The sequence below is a fragment of the Sceloporus undulatus genome, chromosome 1 (genome assembly GCF_019175285.1).
Source record: "Sceloporus undulatus isolate JIND9_A2432 ecotype Alabama chromosome 1, SceUnd_v1.1, whole genome shotgun sequence".
Classification (NCBI taxonomy): domain Eukaryota; kingdom Metazoa; phylum Chordata; class Lepidosauria; order Squamata; family Phrynosomatidae; genus Sceloporus; species Sceloporus undulatus.
In genome coordinates, this window is record NC_056522.1 from 83,111,332 (window position 1) to 83,126,489 (window position 15,158).

At 40.4% G+C, this 15,158-nt stretch overlaps 1 protein-coding gene across 3 annotated transcripts in view; it reads left to right on the top strand.

The window, feature by feature from the left end:
• Positions 1-644: 644 nt before the first annotated feature.
• IPCEF1 (interaction protein for cytohesin exchange factors 1) overlaps positions 645-15,158 on the top strand; it is a 47,578-nt gene continuing 33,064 nt past the window's right edge. For 2 of the 3 annotated variants that reach the window (XM_042456663.1, XM_042456672.1), the window contains exons 1-2: positions 645-717; positions 7,312-7,361. In XM_042456663.1, coding sequence (XP_042312597.1) covers positions 687-717; positions 7,312-7,361 — 81 coding nt within the window. In that variant the 5' untranslated portion in view covers positions 645-686. Of the gene's footprint in view, positions 718-7,311; positions 7,362-15,021; positions 15,040-15,158 lie in introns of those variants that run through there. The other variant, XM_042456690.1, reaches the window with a different exon arrangement.

Here is a 15,158-nt window from a genome sequence, read left to right on the forward strand (position 1 = left end):
ATGTATCTACTATCAGCTGTGTAGCAACAAGCCATTGGATGATTTCCTGGACTGTGTTTGGACAGCTGGTTAAAAGGAAAGTTTTTGGGGATAGTATCAGCAGTTGTAGCTATGGACTTTATCAGATGAGGCTTGAAAAGTGGAATTAGAGCATAGTAGCATCTGTGCACAGACCTTATCACAGAATGCTGTGTCTGTCCAGTAGCTGGTCTCTGGTCCATCTGCTGTTGGAGTGCCCCTTTCCATTGATGGGCAAAACCAGTCAATCCTTCTCAATCATGCTACTTTTCCACTATAGGAAGAGTGTGATAAGTTCCTATAGAAGCAGTTCTGATGTGCAGGCAGTCATATGGTGAGAGTGGCCAGGATTATGCTTCTCTTCTCGTTCTTCTTCACTATTCCCAAGCAAGCTGTTTCTACCCCTCCCCCCAATTTATTTTCTTGTCTTTATTTGTTTTTTACTTAATACATTGCCATGATTGCACAATTGTGCTAAAATTAAAGTAAATAAAAATAAATATAGACCAAAAGTCATTCTGAGAAGGGGATAGGACAGGGATATATGGATGCTGGTGTGCAGAAGACAGAGGCTAAGACAACTGTAAACCGCTTAGAGACTGCTTAGGTGATATGAAGCAGTATATAAATGAAGCTGCTGCTATTGCTAATTTGGAAGAGCTGTAATAATGATCTGCGATAATGACTGTCGTCAACTTGGTATGTTTGCATGATTGGGGTGCATTTCCTACCTAGTCTAACATGATTGTGAGCCTAGTGTGATAAAGTCCTGTGTTTCCATAACTACCATTCTGTAGCTACATCTTCCAATGCAGGATTTTAGCTGTTATTTATGAAGCTTTAAACTAGAGGGCTGGGATATTCTCCTGCATCTTTTTTCCATTTGTTTCTGCTGTTTGAGACTGAGAGTGGATTTAGACAGAGGATGTAATACACTGTTAGTGATTTGTTATATATAGCTATTGCCACCTTCTTATGTAAAAAAATTAAATGAGATGGCAAGTCCTGTGCAGGAAGCCCACAGTCTTGATTTCATTTTTTATTCTTCCCTGTCGTGTATCCCTGAGATTCAGGCCATAGCCAAGGCATGCAGATTTTTTCTCTATAATATTGCTAAAATCTGACTGTTTCTCCCAGCCTCTACTGCCAAGATCCATGCACTAGTGATCTTGTGACTGGATTTTCGTAACCTCCTTCTGGCAGAGCTTCCTCTTTCTCCTCTCTGTCCTTTAATTTCTGTCCAGCATTCAGCTGTACGCATTCTCACGTCTGTTCACTATTTCGACCACATCTCTCCTTTATTGTCATCCCTCCATTGGCTTCCTCTCTCTTTCCATATTCATTACAAACTTCTGTTGTTGATTTTTAAAGCCCTGCATGGGCTAACCCCTTCTTATTTGTCCTTACCTTCCCACTTGTGCCCTCCATTCTGGTAGTCAAGGTCTGCTGTCCCAGCCTAGGATTTTCACTGCCTCGTCCCGGATCCATCCCTTTTCACTTGCTGCCCCTCACTTCTGGAACCTTCTTCCCCCATGAGCACCGTTCATCACCTCTTTAACCAGCTTCAAAACCGAGTTAAAGACAATATTGTTCAGGGAAGTGTTCCCAGGCATTACATGATTGTTATCTGATGTTATTTTATTGAATGTTAACATGTACTATTTGTCATGCCCAGCCTGGAAGATGGCTTGGAGGACTCAGAGGATGAGCTAGAGCCTCTGGGATCCGAATCTATAATGGAGGAGCCAGAGCCCCAGGGGCTTGAACCTGTAATGGAGGAGCCAGAGGCTGGCCCTAGTTCTGCTGGAGCAGAGTCTATGGCCCCTCCAGAGGTTCAGCAGTCAAGTTTGCCTGGTGCCGAGGCTGTGGACATGGAGGAGGATCTGGGCAGTGTGCCTACCTTCAATGAGCGTCGAGCAGAAAGAGAGGGCCTTCGAAGATCTCGGAGGCTTTATCAGAAGCGTCTTCGTAATCAGGCACAGCTGAAGGCCAGCTCCTTGCCTTCTTAAGCACCTGGAGCATGTGTGGTTCTTTGCCAGTGGATATCTGACTCTTTTAGGGGAAAGACTCTGTCTCTGGCTCCTTGGCTTCTTGTCTTGACTACCCGGAAACCTTGACCTTGGACTGCTTCATCGATCTGCCTATCTGTTACCCTGAACCTCGGACCGTCTGACAATTCTTTTGGTAATCCCTTTTGGTAGAGCTACTGCAACTCTCTAGGACTGTGTAGCTTACACTGACTTTGCTGTGCTGGGAGGGGGTTGTTTGTTTGAGAACTAGCTGCCTTATCAGCCCGTTGGCTGCTTTCCCGGACATATTATGTATTATATTTAATTATTTTTGTAGAATGTACCCCATAGGCAGGTTTATTTTATCTATTTTAATTGTATGTACAGGGCTGTGTAAATTTACAATGCTATATAAATAAAGCTTTATAATAATAATAATAACTAAATGCCTTTAATTTTTTTAAAAATGTGGAATCATTTGAAAGCATAACAATAAAATTAAAAATACAACACACATACCCCATTAAAAAGATTTGTGTGTTCCACTTAATAATAAATTAGGTATTATTATTTAAATTAATAAATAAATTAAGCAGAATAAATTAAATCTTCTGCTTAAATAATGTGTTATTTAAGCTGTGCAAATATTGTGTATTCTGCTTGCCACCTGGAGAGTAGCGAGCAATGAGGTGCCCCACATGGTGGTGATAAGGTGTGCCATTGCTCCATGTTTGCAAGTGTCATGATGTTGTGCCAAGGTAATGGAAGTGTGGAGAAAAAACTGCGGAGCAGGGGGAAAGTAAAAAGACAGGAACACTCCAGCTTCTCCTATGACACCCCAAGCCATTCCTACTAGGAAAGAATGGAATCAATTATAGGGAGTAGGAACAAACTATAGCAATTTGTTGTGAGAAGGAAGGACACAGAACCTTGTGTGACTAATAAGGGCAATGTAATTAAAGTTTATATGGCATAAAGGAAGAGTCGAGAGTACACGAAGGATAAATCACTGTGAGGATCTGCCAAGAAAAGACAAGATAAAGGAAAATTCTATGACTGCCTGTTCATAGGGCAGGGGACCTCCTGTTTTCTTTTATAGCAGGTTGGAAGATCTTTCTCTTCTGGGAAGAATTAAAAAGGGAAGCTTTGGAATCAATGACACTGAAGCCTAATGTATAATTACAGACATTACTGCATGAGTACTATTCTTGCCACAATTGCACTTGTTATAGAAAATGGACTTGTATCTGTTTGTGATGTCAGGGATGATGGGAGTTGTAGCTCTTCACCTCTGGCTTGAACTCACCACCTGGTTGTGCACCGCGCTGACCAGTTTTGGCCAGTGGTTATAGCTTAGCAGAGTTACAGAGAATAGGCTGAAGACCCCGACAAATTCTCCAAGCCTTCTCACTCTTGCTTCCACAGAAGTCTTCACCCTTCTTCAGGATCCAGCTGGTTCTTGTAGCTTCACCCAAGACACCAGACAACTCAGTAGTCTTAAATAAAAGATCTACTTTATTCTACTATATACAGCTCCAAAACTATCCAACACAACTCCAATACAACAATACTCTACTACCCACAAAATACATTGGGATGCATAGTCATTATTATAGTCAATGCATGGTACCACCCACTGTTGTCTGTTTCCACCCAGTAGGCGTGTACACCATTCTCATTGGTTCTCTTGGTTCATCCTACAATTAATGATTTCATCATCTCAGCCTTGACCACTTAACAATTGTCAGGTGTGTCCAATTATCCACTTTGCATTTCTTGTCCTTGGCATTCAGGACTTGTTAATTGTATTACCATTTACACCTGTGTGGTTCTCAATTGGCTTCTGCTGAGTCACCCTGACTCTCACATACATGTTTTATTTCACTTACTGTATAACCCATGTTGCTTTTTTCTTGACATGTGAGCAGTCATTATCACATGTCTTATCAATTACACAACGGGGACTGATTCAGCCATCACACTCTCTTCCACATTCTCTCTTAACCCCACCTCTTTGCCCTATAACCTACTCCAGACACCTTTTGGTTAATTTCATTTCATTTTTATTTTCACTTTTTCACACAATTCTGGAGCTCTGCAATTTAAAGTTAAAGAAATAAATGAAATAGTTTTTTGTTTAAAACAGGGAATCAGGCTGCTTGGGAATAGCAAAGGAGAGGGAACACAGGGAGAAAGGAGGAGAAACTGACACCATATGAATGCCAATATTGCAACTGCCCCAGCAGTGATGTTTTGCACTTAGGGACTATCAAGACTGTGAGCCCATAGACAGGTTTCTTCCATCAGTGAAAAGGGATGTCCTAAACACACTTTGTAGATAGAGCAGCTATGGGTCATAGGCACTGCGATGTGGTAAATACTGTCAAAGCCATGTTTTTTCAGATCACAGTTTAAAAGCTGTGTGTGATAAAGTTTCAAGACTTGTAGAGCTTGGAAAAAGACTTACCACCCCCAGCTACTATGATCATGGCTGCAGTGCCTTGGAAATTCTGAGAATTGTAGTGCAAACATAATTTTTCCAAGTTCTGGTTGTGAGGCAGAACCTTTTTCATTATTTAATGACTGAAATCCTGTGTCTTCATTATTCAGTGATGATTATCATGATGATGATAATAATAATACTGGTTACAGTCCTGTATGGTCTTTATGTATGTACAGGCATGGTAGCCATGAAGCTACATGGTGACAGGGCATCAGTGGTGGAGATCAATATTGCCCTATAACTTGGGAAGCATCTATCTGCCATTTCCACCGCTCATGTGGCCAGTCTCCATTGTGACAAGCAGGCAACAAAGGGTCCCTGTCACAAATGCCCCTTGCTTAAGAGACCCTTGCAGGTGGACATGGGAGCCAGCTGCTTCCCAGCCAGTAGTGGAACAGACATTCCATTGTTTGCAGCAGCAGGTGCATAGTAAGTGTAGATTGGGGGACTTTTGTATTAATAACTTCCTCAGACATTGACCATGGAGTTGTGTTGGAGGACCTCCAGATTCATAGAGACCACTTCTCTAGGCATCTGGTGGTCCTCCACAACAATTCTATGGTCAACGTCTGCTGAAATACATTTGCTGTTAATCATAGTTTCACTTACCTGCAGTAACCATGGGAACTGATCCACAGTAAATATGGGGGGACATACTGTAGCTCATCTTTTCCCTAATTTGAGGTTTTAAGTGGATTACAACAGTCAAAGTAAATATAAAACAGTTTGTTTAGATGTCTCAAAATTTGGAGAAGTAAGAAAGGATAACATTCTAATCTGCATAAGCAAGAAGTGCAACCCAGCGGCCCTATCACACTACACCATTATAGCATTTTTATTCCACTTTAGCTGTCACAGTTGGACTCCGGGGGGTTGTATTCCTTTGAGCCATCAGATCATTGTGGCTGAGAATTCTAAATGCATAGTTTGAATGAGCTGCAGGTTGGTTCACATAAAAATGTGATTCAAAGAAAAATCTTAAGCATTCCAAAGCTGCATCCATTCTATGCACCTTTTTAAAAATAGGCAACTGTTAGGTTGGTTCATAACATTTTATTGTGCAGGCTACAGCAATTACATAAGTGACACATTTCATTATAATATTTGCCTGCTGTTACCTGACAATGACATTAATACTTGGTAAACTAGATCATGTTTTCCTTTTTTTTTTGTTATCAAATCAAGCTTCAACCTTTTTCCTCTGGAAAATTATTACATTTATGTGCCATGCATGTTTCCTCACAGTATGGTTTTTCTCAGAAAAAAAATGGGCCTGGAGTTTTATAATGGCCTCAGCTGTGAGCCACTATGAGCAGAATTTATGTTCAGAGTGCCTATTGGGTCATATTGTCCCAACAAGACTTTGCAGAGGATATGAATTTCTGGAAAGCAAATCACTTCTGTAATTACCTAAATATGGATTGTGGAGCTTAGTGTTAATCCAGCACTACTTATCATATATATATATATGGCCATGAGCTTTCCAGCATTAACTGAGAATAGTTTATGAGAATATTTGAGCCACAGTGATAAAGAGACTGGTTAGAATCCTGAAGTGCTTGACAATGGATGTAATATTATCATCTGCTAATATAAATTGGACTCTTCATGTGTTATTGGAACTGAAACGAAACTACACCACCCTCACCCAAAAGAGATATCAGCAGACTGGTGGTAACCCTTAAGTTTGTGGAGAGGCATATAAAATAATCTTTAAATTTTGAACACACTATCTTTCAACAGCCTCCAAATAACTTTGATGGCATTGAATGAATTTTCACAATGACATGTTTTATTGCTGTGAGCTATCCATTTTGTAATGCATGGTATTTGGGGTTGCCTTGCTCTTGAAGGGAATGAGCAGTTAGACTCATTAGCTTTACAAAAGACAAGACTCTAGTAAAGATGTTACCAGCTAAAACAAGTTCATACAACTGCCTGAATTTTGGGATTCTCCATGGTGTTGTGGTGGCAGCAAATGTCATATTGAGCATTAACACAAAATATATACCTACGTAATTACAATGAGGGAGAGGTTGAAACAGAGACATATATATCTGTATTGAGGAAAGAGTAAACACATTCTGAACACATCACTTTATGGTTCAATCATGCTGAAGAACTATTTTTAAATTTTCCCCGGTAGGAGTTTAGGGATGGAAGAGACAGCTGCTCACAGACAACAATGGATGAAATTCAGAAGGGTACAAGGGTATAAAAACAAGTATATCCATCCTCCAAGAGTTCCCTTTCTAATTTAATTTTATTTAATATGAACTTTTAAAAAAGAAAACAAAATGCTACTATTGCAAATTCCAAAGTAAATTCAATTAATTGTCTCACAAATGCGGTTTGGTTTCTGGAAGAGAGTGACTTGCAACAGTTCTGCAAATCCAGCTCTAAGTGATGTTCAGTAAGTTGGAGGGCACAATAGCATCACAGTGTATGTTTTGTTTTGTTTGTGATGCAGATAGTACCTTGTGGGAGGAGTTGTCTTAAACCTCACTAGTTTATTGGTTGCCTCTGTAGGTATCATCATTGGAACAGTCCCTGATTTGGGGGCTTTTGTGGTGTTTCCAGAGATGCTGAGGCATATTTGCCACTTTCTGATTGTCTTTGTTTACATTGCTTTCTGCTCTCTTGAGGCAGAGATACACTGCTGCTACACCTGTGGAACAACTGCCATGCAGTTATAGCTGATGTATAAGGGATGCTCAGTTAGGGAAAAAAAGTACTAACTTTATTTCACTTTAACATGTAATTGTATATTTTCTTTTCCAGCTTCCCCATCAGTTTCTATATTGTGCATGGCAGCTGATGGCAAAACCCTTGTAAGTATATAACATTAATGCTAAAGTAGGGAGAGGATTATTATTGTTCATCTGGAATAAAAGAATACTTGTATAATAAGGGCACATTTCCACCAGCTGGGACCAATCCAGAGCATTATGCCCCAGACTGCCCATGATGGCAACCACATGTACTGAGTCAAATCTGGTGTGACACCATGTTATTGTGCATATGGGCCAGTTGGGCCAATATTGCATTGGCCTTGCTGGCCCATCCCCTTTGGTGCCACTGCCACTACTGCCACTGGAGCCTTCACATAAACAATGAATCTGAGATCACTCTGGAGGTTTTAGGAAACAATGGAGTTTTCTCCAACTGAGTTTGGTTGGAGAAAACTCCAAAGTCAGGAAAAGGGCAAAAATAAATAAATAAATAAATAAATACCAGAAGTAGCATTATGGGGTGAGGACTGCCAGCACTGGTAATAAGTAGTGTGTGTGGGATTGTAAAAAGGCTGGCCAATATTTCAGTCTTTGAGAGTGTTTTCTAAAGCTTTCTTTCCTATAACATTCCTAGTACCCAGTATAAATAAAATATTTTATTATCACAACATTTTATTACTTGATTTTATTCAATTTTGTGAGTTTTAATATGTGATATTGTAAACCACTTTGGAAATTTTGGAATGAAAAGCATGATAGAAATACTGTATATAGACATATAGCAGGTATCTCTTCAGTGCTTGAATTTTATACAACAAAGATAGTTTATCAGTGAAGTATATGTATCTAGAAAAAGGGTTGCTCCATAAGTTATGTGTTTATTATGTTTAGAAAAGTTATATGGGCTAGCTATTTACAGATTTCTGAAAGGAGTGTATGTTTACCATTCAAAAATCTTTTCCTGTAACAGAGAAAGAGAGATCTTTCTCTCTGACATCTTATTTACTTGGAAACCAGAAATTTGTGGCATGAGGAAAATCCAAGCATGTTATCTCTTAACTGGAATCTAGTCTTGCTTATTTCTTCAACCACAGTCTTAAAACAAGAAGTAGTTCAATGTTTTCTGTATAACAGCTCCTTGGGAGTGTTGTTAATAGATTTTCCCTCAAAAGTCTTCTTGAGTCCTTATGTGTCATAGAAAATATGGCTACAAATTTGAATTTCACAATCCATTTTTCACTGATACTTACTGTAAGATGGTCCATACTTTTAAGGGAATTGAATGCTTTAGTTCTATTATATTTATAAACAAATATAATAATGGAAATGGTGTGTGTGTGTGTGTGTGTGTGTGTGAGAGAGAGAGAGAGAGAGAGAGAGAGAGAGAGCAAATACGTGCCTTCAAGTTGCCATCCCATCAATTTCATAGGGCTTTCTTAGGCAAGGAATACTGAGGTGGTTTTGCTAGATCCTTCCTCTGAAATACAGCCCACAGTACCTGGACCCTGAAGGGAATCTAAATCAAATGTAATAGAGACAAGCCAGGTTAAGAGTGTTTTTTCTGTCTTATGCTTTCCCAGATGTAAGAAAGGAAGAAACACTGTAAAACACCCAAGGAATGAACACTATAAATGTGCCAGCATGTTTCAACACCACCACCACCAGTCCCACACCTTGCAATGTAGAATTTTTCAGTGTAGGGTTTCAACCAATCCATTTCAGTAGCAAAAAGCTACTTTATGTAGTTCTCAGAATCCCACAGCCAATATGGACAATGGTTGTGCTGACTGGGGGACTCTGGAAGTTGTAATCCTATAATCCAAAAATAATGTTTCCAACCCACTCCATTTCACTGCATACCACTGCAACTGGGCAATTTTGTGAATTTTCCCCCAATTAAGTTCCATCGCTTACATTTTTTGCCTGCTGATGTTCCCCTTGTGTGGGTGGTTGTGGTTCCAGTTCTGTACATAAATAGCCATACTCACCACCCAAACATAGGAAGTAGAAGGAATAGTGTGGTATAATTGCTCCCAATTGTCGCCTTCTGAATTATATAACCCAGTTAGCAAACTGGTGTAACAGAAGATAAAATGGGATTACAAAACAAGCAGAACAATAGCTAAAATGTAGATGGTGGGAGTCTCCCTGTGATCATGAACAGACAGAAGTGAAAGCATATTATCTTGATTGTTTGTCAGGACAGTAAGGCAATAATCTGCATTGCATTCTTGGGCAGCTTGAGCAGTTGTCCAGTAGACCTGACAAAATTTGACTGGACTGCCATGGCTCAATGCAATGGGATTCTGAGATTTGTAGCTTTGAAAGATAGTGATAGAAATGGAGACTGCAACCAGGAAATCATAAGACGATTAAGAATTCGGAAGGGCAAATGGTTCCTAGAGCAGATCAGGCCAGAAATCTCCCTGGAAGCCAAGATGACAAAACTTAAGCTGTCATACTTTGGACATATCATGAGAAGGCTTGAATCACTGGAAAAAACAATAATGCTAGGAAAGGTGGAGGAAAGTAGAAAGAGAGGAAGGCCTCATGCTAGATAAATGGACTCCATTAAAGAGATCACAAGGATGAGCTTGTAGGAGCTGGGCAGAGCAGTGAAGGACAGGCATCCACATGGTTGCCATGAGTTGAGATTGACTTGAGGGTGGTTAACAGCAAGAAAATATATTTAGCCTTCTCTATCAGAGAGCTCTGGTGCCACAACAAACTGTAAATCTTAGCATCCAATAGGATTCAATAGGCTATAACCATGAAAGTTAAAGCAGTGTCAAACTGCATTCATTCTGCAGTGTGGCAACAGCCTTTGGGTGGTGAAGAGATTCTTATGTTCAGGTTCCTGGGGAAAAAAATTGCTGAAACCCACAAAGGATTGATGTGAGAAGTTTGCTAGAAACTTTGAGATGCAGTGATGACAGCCACAAGATGTAGTAATGGCAACCAACCTGGACAGCTTGAAAGGGGGAATTAGATAAATCCACAGAGCTTAGGGTCATTTAATTGAATGAATAAATGGCTGATAGTTCACTACCCTTGCTGTATCACTGTCATTAGAACCAATGTCATTAGAAGTGGGCTCAGTAGCTTGGAGCACTGTTGAACAGCTTCAGCTAGTTCATCAGCTGCACCTTTCCTAGACAGGGCTTTCAGGGCCATAATTATCCATGACATCTGAAAACCTGCACATTCTATTATTGTCATGGTTGATACATGGGGCAGCACCTCAACAAGCTTCCACTAACCCATAATTCAATTGCTAGTCTCCTGGCTGGTTTATGTAGAGGTAAGCATCTTCCATGGGTGCATTGCCCTGAGAAGAGAGGTTGCTGACATACACCAGTGGCCATATCTTCCATTCCCAATACATCTCATTTGGGGTTTCAAGTTGGTTGGAGCTCCTAAAAGTCTCCTGGGTGCACTAACCAAACTGAAACCAAGATGTGTCCACTCCTTTCAGCTTTGTTTTAAAGCCAATTTGCAGCTGATTTGGTTTGCTGTGAAAATTCAGTGGTGGTAGAAGTTCAGGACAAGCAGGCAAGAGGGTATGTGTTGCCTATGCCTCGTCTGTGTTACATCAATTATGTTACATCATGCCATGTTGCATCAGTGCCATCTTACATCAGTTCTGAAGTAACTACATTGGTAGCATGTTTGGGGCTGAGCCCAGTTCAAGGTACTAGTGCCCACATTTTCAGCCCTAATATCTTTCAGCCCTAATATCTTAAGGAATGCCTCTTTTCTTGCCTACCTGTTTATGCATAAAGATAGTCAGAAGATGCCCTAGTCCATATTCCATCTTTAGGAGTAGTACACTATATGTGTATCATTTTTTGAATCATTTTTTTTTACTATTTCCTTAATATTACATTCTGCTTTAATATGTACTCCATAACGGATGGATACTTTGACAATTGACTGTTAAATGTTATGCTAAAGAAACTCTTTTATAATATTTTTACAACTCTTCTAAATTCCTCTGTTGACTGACACATGGCAATGAGCTTTATTTTATTCCAGATTTCTTGCTGATATTTGTACCTGTCTGTAAAAGGTCATTTTGAGTGTATGGTTTATATGGATGTTTGGTCATTGTTATTGTATTTTATCTTGTACTGGCTGTATGCCACAATAATAAATGATTGATTGACTATATGTAAATAAAAGAGAGGTTCTTTGTTGTGGTCTGTCTAATGCCCTTCTTGTTCAGGTGCTGACTCTGTGCTCTTTTTTGGCATCAAGTTAAAACTAATCCATTTTTAGTTGGTGGAAAACTTACCGTTCTCATTGTTGAATATCCTCTATTGTTTTTAATGTGTGGTTGGTTGATATTCAGTGTCTATACTTTCTTGAGACCTAAGGGTAAACATGTCTACAGGAGTGTAGGTATGCGGGGTGGGTGGGTTAGGGCATAGCCCCTCCAAATATGAGCTCTTTCTCCCCAATACATTTTCCTTTAGTTTGCAGATGTTTAGCATTGCATTAACCTAAAACTTAGAAATACAGTTTAGGTATCCAAAGAAAAGGAGCAGTCAAAATTCCTAAGGGAATGTGAGTACAGTGAATATAAGTGTTCTATCATATCCATCATCATCTCCTCCTCCTCCTCCTCCTCCTCCTCCTCCTCCTCCTCCTCCTTCATCATCATCATATTAGCTTTTCTCCAGTTTGGGGAAGCAGCCTGCAACAGTGAATATAAACAAAAAACAATGATTCTAGAAACAATTTTCAATGTCCCATTTCTCTGAAATGCTAGACATTTGGTGACTACAGGAAAATGTCACAGTGGGACAGAATTCTAATGCAGGGACAACGCTTTCACCTGTATACCCTTGCATGCATCTACAAAGTATTCTTTGTGTCAGTGCTAACCACTACTGCCTTGAAATGGAGGAATAATTTCTATTAAAATCAAGTAAAATGAACCATTTCCTGCCATGATGTTGCAAATATTAAACCCTATGGATGTGTTTAAACTGTGGCAGAACAGTAGGATGGTTACTCACCAGCATGATGGTGGTGACACAGTGTTGCCCTTTCAACATTTGGAGATTTGAGAAAGAGATTACATCATTTTTTGTTCTTACTGAGGCTGCAGTTACTTGACAATAATACCCATTTATTTGTAAGTTCCATTGCTTGCATTAGGATTGACTTCAGAGTTGACACATCTAGCAAGATTATCGCACCAGTACCTGTAACGTTCCGTGGAGAAATGATATGGGAATGGGTGTTACTGCATTTGATATTTTGTAATGGTAACGGTGTGAGAACACATTTTATCACACTGCATATACTGTGTTTCCATTACTGTAGTCGAGGTCTTTCCCAAGCAGTTCTTCTTTTGCGCATGCATACTGTTCTAGCAGGGATTTTAGTTCTGCAGAAGTAAGTGATGTCATCACTCTATGATCTTATCACTTCATGGGCCTGGCACCTCTTGCTGGAGCCACCCATAAAAAGAGACAGGCAAGGAAAGGAAGGCAAGACGGAGCCAAAGGGAAGAGGTCATGGCTGCGATGAAGGAGGAGGAGGAGGAGGAGGAAGAGTGCCCGATTGGGGACACCTCTGTTTTTTAGGGGAACCTCACCCACCCTGCTTTTGGAGGGCGCTGGTTCAAGGTGCCGAAGCTGGAGGGAGAGAAGGGCTGTGATTCAGAAATTCTGGAAAGCGGGAAACTACAGGGAAACGCACAAAGCAGAGGTCTGCCTGCCTGACACACACACATACATACACACACACACAGAGGCATTCCTGCCTGACACACACACACACACACACACACACACACACACACACCTCTGCTTGCCCTGAGGGCTGCTCCCTTTCCCTGGCTTCTCTCTTGTTTATTAGGTGGTCAGTATATGATGGGAAAAAATTCTGCATCCAAAAACATGGCACAGAGATGTTTACATTGTGATCATTCTTTTTCTCAGAAAAAAAGTATTATATGAATAAAAATATAATTAAAATTTAACACTACCTGTGGTGCCCTCCTCACATCGTATCTGGATAAACAGTAAAGATTGTAGATGTTCTAGGACAGGAAGGCAGGACATTGTCCTAGCCAATCAGAACACAAGAGAATTTGTTGGCTTCTCACACTGAAACCACCTGGAACGGTCCAAAAACATTCTTGCCAGCTGAGAACCCTTTTTAACAGTTCTCACTCTGGGATGGGCGAGGAACACTGTGATAACCAAATGGGATTTGGATGGGAACTCAGCTGTGCGATAAAGTGTGTTCTGTTCCATTCTTATTTAGTACCCATAACGTTGCCAAAACGCTGTGCGATAAGCTTATAGATTTGCACTGAAAGATTGGGGACACATTACAATCTACATCTCAATTAAGAAAGATTCTCAGGCTTGGTACAGATGGGCATGTTGAGGTAATATTAGGGCTTGATAGGGCTGGGTGTCCAGATGTTACCAGCCTTAGTGATGTCACAGGTACGCCTGCCTGGCCACACAGTGGATGCCTCAGCTGTGCAGCTATAGCGCCACGTACAGACGCCTGTCAGCAGAAGTGGTGTCATGGGGCTGCATTGCAGCCCTTATTACTGTGCAGAAAAGGAGTTGCCTAGAGCGGCGCCTTTTTGAGTTTGCATCTGTGCAGCCACATGTGGATGCTGCTGCACAGTTGTACAGCAAAGAGGGGCAGTGTTTCACCACTCAGTGCACCGGGCCTCTTGAGGTCAGAACTAGCTTTAGCCATATGTATCTTCACATCTTCACCCTTGGTTCATTTGACATAGCAGATGCCTACCATAGACCGGGACCATTGAACAGCATACCAAGGTTTTGAAATGCCCTCCTTTTCCATACTGATACTTTGGGCCCAAACAGACAGGCCAAAATAAAGCTGCTTCGGGTCACTTTGTAGGTATGCTGTTTAAATGACACACACATCTAAGGAGGTCAGAAGCTGCACCAAAGCCATGCTCTAGTCCTGAGGACTGGAGTGTGGCTTTGTTATAGCTTCCGTCCTCTTAGGACTCATGCAGCATTTAAACAGCATACCTCCAAAGTGACCCTAAGCAGCTTTATTTTGACCTGTCTATTCAGGACCTTTGATATCAAAAATATTACTCTTGTAGAGGGTTTGTTGGCTCTCTGCTGAATGTTTACATTCTGCCTTCAAGTCATTTCTTATCTAAGGTGATTCTAAGGCAGCCCTGTCACAGGGTTTTCCTTGTAGAATTTGTTCTGAGGTGGTTTCCCCTTGCTTTCCTCTGCAGCCAAGAGTAAATAACTTGCCCAAAGCCATCCAGTGTGTTTCCATAATCAACCAGGGATTTAAACCCTGCTCCCCCAATGTCCTAGCCCAGCATGCAAAGCACTACCTCATGCTGGCTCTCAATATATGATGTTTTCCTGAAATTATGTTGTTTTAATGTGGATTTGACTTTACAGTTAGCCACTATGTGATGTCATTTTCATTCAAAAGGACAATAAGATATTTAAAATATTTAAACTTACATATATGTGTGTGTACAATTAATTTATATAAATATATAATTGACATCTATGCACACACCTATAATATTCATGAAACTATTTTTAACATGTTGAATAACAAAGCTCAAACTGAATTTTAGTGCCTTTTGTATAGTATGCTGAACTCTTCTTGTGATTCATTGAGCAAACATACTTATTTGCCATGTTTCTGGTTTGCCTGCTTTTCATATTCGGAATGTAGCAAGTTGCACTATGGCTATTTCTGTTGGCTATTCACAAGACAAGATCTACATGTGTGGAAGGTAGGCTATGTGGCTTGGAGCTTAGGATGACCATAAATGTTGAGGACTGGGGGACCATTTTAGAACTGTATTAGATTAGCCCCTTCTAAAGAATTCCAAAGTAGCCAGAAGAACTATCA